The 4,805-nt window shown below is 40.9% G+C and overlaps 1 protein-coding gene across 1 annotated transcript; it reads right to left on the minus strand.

Annotated features, from left to right (window-relative positions):
- Positions 1–1,184: 1,184 nt before the first annotated feature.
- On the minus strand, positions 1,185–2,351 carry LOC123751859 (S-adenosylmethionine synthase-like). The gene has a single exon (XM_045733935.2). It carries the CDS (start codon positions 2,349–2,351, stop codon positions 1,185–1,187), a length of 1,167 nt encoding a protein of 388 aa, XP_045589891.2.
- Between the last annotated feature and the right edge of the window lie 2,454 nt (positions 2,352–4,805).

Raw genomic sequence — 4,805 nt, forward strand, 5'->3', positions numbered from 1 at the left:
AAGACAAGCTGAATATGTCAACCTAAGCTTAGTTTAATATAAAACTCGACCAAAAAGATTGTGGAAAGTGTTCTTCACAACCGGACGCCCTGGAGTCTGGCTGAGGTAGCCTCGTGTATATAAGATGGCGCGTGTCGCCGTCGTCGCCACCACAGTGTTAAAAACCACAGCAGTCTAACCAACATCCTACAAGAAAACTCATTCTCCTACAGCTACAGCACCCGCTTTTTGAGAGAATTAATTATCTGCTGTAGAATAATAAGAATATCCAGCTATTTGAGAGAATTAATTATCTACAGTAGAATAATAATAATATCCAGCTATTTGAGAGAATTAATTATCTACAGTAGAATAATAAGAATACCCACACCGTGGAGAGAGCAGGCAAAAAAAAAAAAACTGCTCATACACGTTTGACAGGGCCGGCGCCTGCTACTCTGACGGCATCTCGTGCTGGGTTTTGTAGAGCATGGAAGGGGAAGTATTCAAGATAATAGTTTTGTGTCTACTAGTTTCCACGAGAGTTTTGGCTGACACAATGGTCGGTCCCGAGAAGATCAAGGTCAAGGAAAGGTAAAAAACCTTTCCTACTTCCTTCACAAACCTTCACAAACAGTAGAAGGAGAAGGAGGAGAACCACAAGCAGTTGGAGGAGAAGGAGGAGAATTTCAAACAGTAGAAGGAGGAGGACAAACAGTAGATGGAGGAGGAGGACCACAAACAGTTGGAGGAGAAGGAGGAGAATCACAAACAGTAGAAGGAGGAGGACAAACAGTAGAAGGAGGAGGAGGAGGAGGAGGAGAACGACAAACAGTAGAAGGAGGAGGAGGAGGAGAAGGAGAACCACAAACAGTAGAAGGAGGAGGAGGAGGAGGACCACAGAGAACCCCCCACCGAAAAGATAAAAACTGGATTCAGTTTAAAGGAAGAAAACGTATTTATCTTGACCCAGACGCTGATGTCACCTTAGAAGATAAAAAAACAAATTCTATCTATTTATAGTGTCATTTTAATTTTATTTACTCAGAGATATAAAAGGCCCGGGGATTTTATATACTCTGGTATATAAAACGTCAAAAAAGTATATAAAATTATCAATTGAATATAAAATTAAAGGTTCCCACCGAACAATACTTGTCTATATCAACAAACTGTCCATAGTCATCCTTAAGAATTATTTGACTCTAAAATTCAGGGATGGTCAACTTCTTGGGCTGCTTCCAAGAGAACTGTTGCCGTCCAAAATGTCCATAACACGAGGTATCACTGTAAATTGGTCTCTTTAAGCCCAGCTCCTTGACAATATGTCCTAGTCGTAGATCAAAGTTGTGGTTAACAATCTTCAGAAGCTGTTTTGATGTGTACTGTGAGGTGCCATAGTGGAAGATGCTGATGCTTATGGGGTGCACAACACTAAAGGCGTAAGATACCTGAACCAAACAGCGTCTGCATAATTTGTTTTTCACCAGAGACTTGGCAACCCATCGGGCGGCATAGGCCGCTGAGCGGTCAATCTTTGTGTAATCTTTGCCAGAGAACGCTCCCCCGCCGTGAGCGCCCCACCCACCGTAAGTGTCGACGATGATTTTCCTACCAGTTAGCCTAGCGTTACCTTGAGGTCCACCCATGATGAATTCTCCGCAAAGGTTGATGTGGTATTTCGTTTGAGCATCTATATATTTTTCAGGAATAATGACCTTGATGACCTTCTCTATAACCTCGTCACGCAAAGCTTCGACAGTAATTTGTTCCGAGTGCTGTACAGAAGCGACAACAGTGTTCACTCTTTTGGGAATAACAGCTCCTTGATCGAAGGCATACTGGCATGTGACTTGAGTCTTACAGTCAGGTCGCGCCCACCAGAACGTCCCATCTCTTCGCAGCTCTGCAATCTTCTGATTGAGACGGTGTGCCAGCATAATAGTTAAGGGCATGCACTCATCGGTCTCATCAGTGGCATAACCAAACATCAGTCCCTGGTCCCTTGAACCAATGTTGTCATCACTGCGCCCAATGTGTACACCATTAGCAATCTCCGCACACTTTTGCACCAGGGCCAGAAGAATATTGCAGGTCTTGTAGTCAAAGCCCTTTCGTGAATCATCAAAACCAATTTTCTTAACAATATCACGCACAATTTGTTGATAATCAACTTGGGCCTTGGACATAATCTCCCCACAGATCATCATCATACCAGTTTTGGTACACGTTTCACAAGCAACTTTGGCGTCAGGGTCCTGGCTAAGATGGGCATCAAGCACTGCGTCGCTGATCTGATCGCAAATTTTGTCGGGGTGGCCTTCGCCTACACTCTCACTGGTGAAGAGGAACGTCTCATGATCTCCATCCATACTCTCAGCGCACTATCCTGGGGAACGAAAATGTTACTTCTAAGTACTCTTGAATTTGGGACCAGGTTTCCTTGGCTAGATTTTAACTAAATAAAAATCCGTTATGTAAAGGAATATTATTAAAAACATTGACCTAGTTGTGTGAAGAGAGAGAGAGAGAGAGAGAGAGAGAACGCTAACCTGGTCACGTGGAGAGAGAACAACTGAGCAACTGTAAAGCAAGTGTGCAGCTGCTCTGTCTTATAACAAAACTGTGGGTCAAAAAAGAATATGGATCGTTTATTTTATTTTGAAATGATTATAAACCATTAAAAAAAAACATTATTACTCATTCGGAAGAGTGAATGTATAATTTTGTAACCTGTAATCCTTAACTCTTAATGAACATAATTCCATCTAGTGAAAGGGATAATATTATTGTGTCAATAATTATAGAAGTATTTATTATAGTTATATAATTGTCATATATAAAAATGTAATAGAAGGAACAATAAGATTTGAAATTCAATTCATATATTTCCAACCGGTCTCCAAGGTAAACAGCCTCTGTCAAATGGTAGATAAGATACATTATAAATCATCCTTATTATATGTTGTTAACAAACAGCTGCTGTACGTGTGGACATTTGTATCCAAGACGTTTTTTCTCTATTATTGATTCTCTCCCGCAACCACCACATTCTCTTTTTTTTGGTTCATAATGATTGAGATGACGATGATGTTCCCTAATAATACTTCTAATTTCTAGAAGAGTCTTGGGTATGAAGTATTCAATATGGTCTCCCTCAGCGCCTTCAGCTGCCAACACATCTGCGCGTTCATTTCCATAGATTCCAACATGGGAGGGAATCCACAGGAACTTGACAACTCTTCCCTGGTTGGTTAGTACCTTCACAACTCTCTTAATTTCAGCGACTATTGAAAGATTCTCGCCCCGATCTTTATTTAGGCTTTGCAGTGCTGCTCTCGAATCTGTGCAAATCACTGCACCAGTAGTATTCTGTTCAATAATATACCTTAACGCCATAGCAATGGCAGTTAACTCTGCTTATGTTGAAGAGGTAAAGTTCTCAATGCGCACTTATTCCTCATTTTTGGGTGGAAAAAAATACATCATCCTTCTTAATTACCGTGTATGCTGCACCCGCCCGGCCATTAATAGGATTAGATGACCCATCAGTGAAAATTTGATCTAGTTCATCTCCAGCTTCATTATAAATTTCCTTAAGATACTTGTGGCTCATTTCTTGGGGTACCATGTTGGTTTTTTTCTTTACCATATCATTGTAAGCAAGTGTTGCCAGTGAGGTAGTGATACATAATAAGTGCAGGTTGTCCTCATAGACAATGGACAAAGATCATTCCTTGAACCCACCAAACCCACGATAAATGAAATACGTTTTACACACGACTGACAAGTGATGACGTCCGAATACTTCCGGAACAAGTTCTTTGCTGCAGCTCGTCCTTGACTCAAGTCCATTACATCCAGCGGTCGACCCCACAGACGCATTCCTAAATTTTTACATCCTGTTCATTCAAAACAGATATTTTCTCAAATATAAATTAATTTTATAAGATATTAGCATATTGTGCATATATAGGCATAGGTTAGGTTAGGTTAGGGGTTTAGGTTTCTGTTGGCGATTATTTGTATTTGCAATATGTGGGTGAAGCATTTACAGCGTTGTGGTTCGAACAAAATTCGTCAGTGATGCACTTGTTCCGGAAGTGTTCGAACGAAATCAGTTGTGAGTCCTGTGTCAACCGTTTTCATTCATAAACTGGGGGTTTGGCGGGTGCATGGAATCACTTTTGGGTCTTTGTTTGGAGGACGGGCTGATGTGGGTGAAGCATTTACAGTGTTGTGGTTTGAACAAAAGTCGTCAGCAAAGCAGCCCGTTATCCAAACAAAGACCTCTGTAACAGTAACAGTGTCTTAGTGACACAGGGGAGTAAGTTGTGTACTTTACGGATGTCTTAGTGACACGTTGGTAAGTTGTGTACTTTAAGGATGTCTAATTGATAGGTAGGTAAGTTGTGTACCTTATGGATGTCTTAGTGACACGTAGGTAAGTTGTGTTCCTTATTGATGTCTTAGTGACACGTAGGTAAGTTGTGTATCTTATGGATGTCTTAGTGACACGTAGGTAAGTTGTGTTCCATATTGATGTCTTAGTGACACGTAGGTAAGTTGTGTTCCATATTGATGTCTTAGTGACACGTAGGTAAGTTGTGTTCCATATTGATGTCTTAGTGACACGTAGGTAAGTTGTGCACCTTATGGATGTCTTAGTGACACGTAGGTAAGTTGTGTACCTTATGGATGTTTTAGTGACACGTAGGTAAGTTGTGTACCTTATGGATGTCTATGTGGCACGTAGGTAAGTTGTGTACCCTATGGATGTCTTAGTGATACATAGGTAAGTTGTGTACCTTATAATAAGGGGCCAA

This window comes from Procambarus clarkii, chromosome 9 (genome assembly GCF_040958095.1).
Source record: "Procambarus clarkii isolate CNS0578487 chromosome 9, FALCON_Pclarkii_2.0, whole genome shotgun sequence".
In the NCBI taxonomy this organism is placed as follows: Eukaryota; Metazoa; Arthropoda; class Malacostraca; order Decapoda; family Cambaridae; genus Procambarus; species Procambarus clarkii.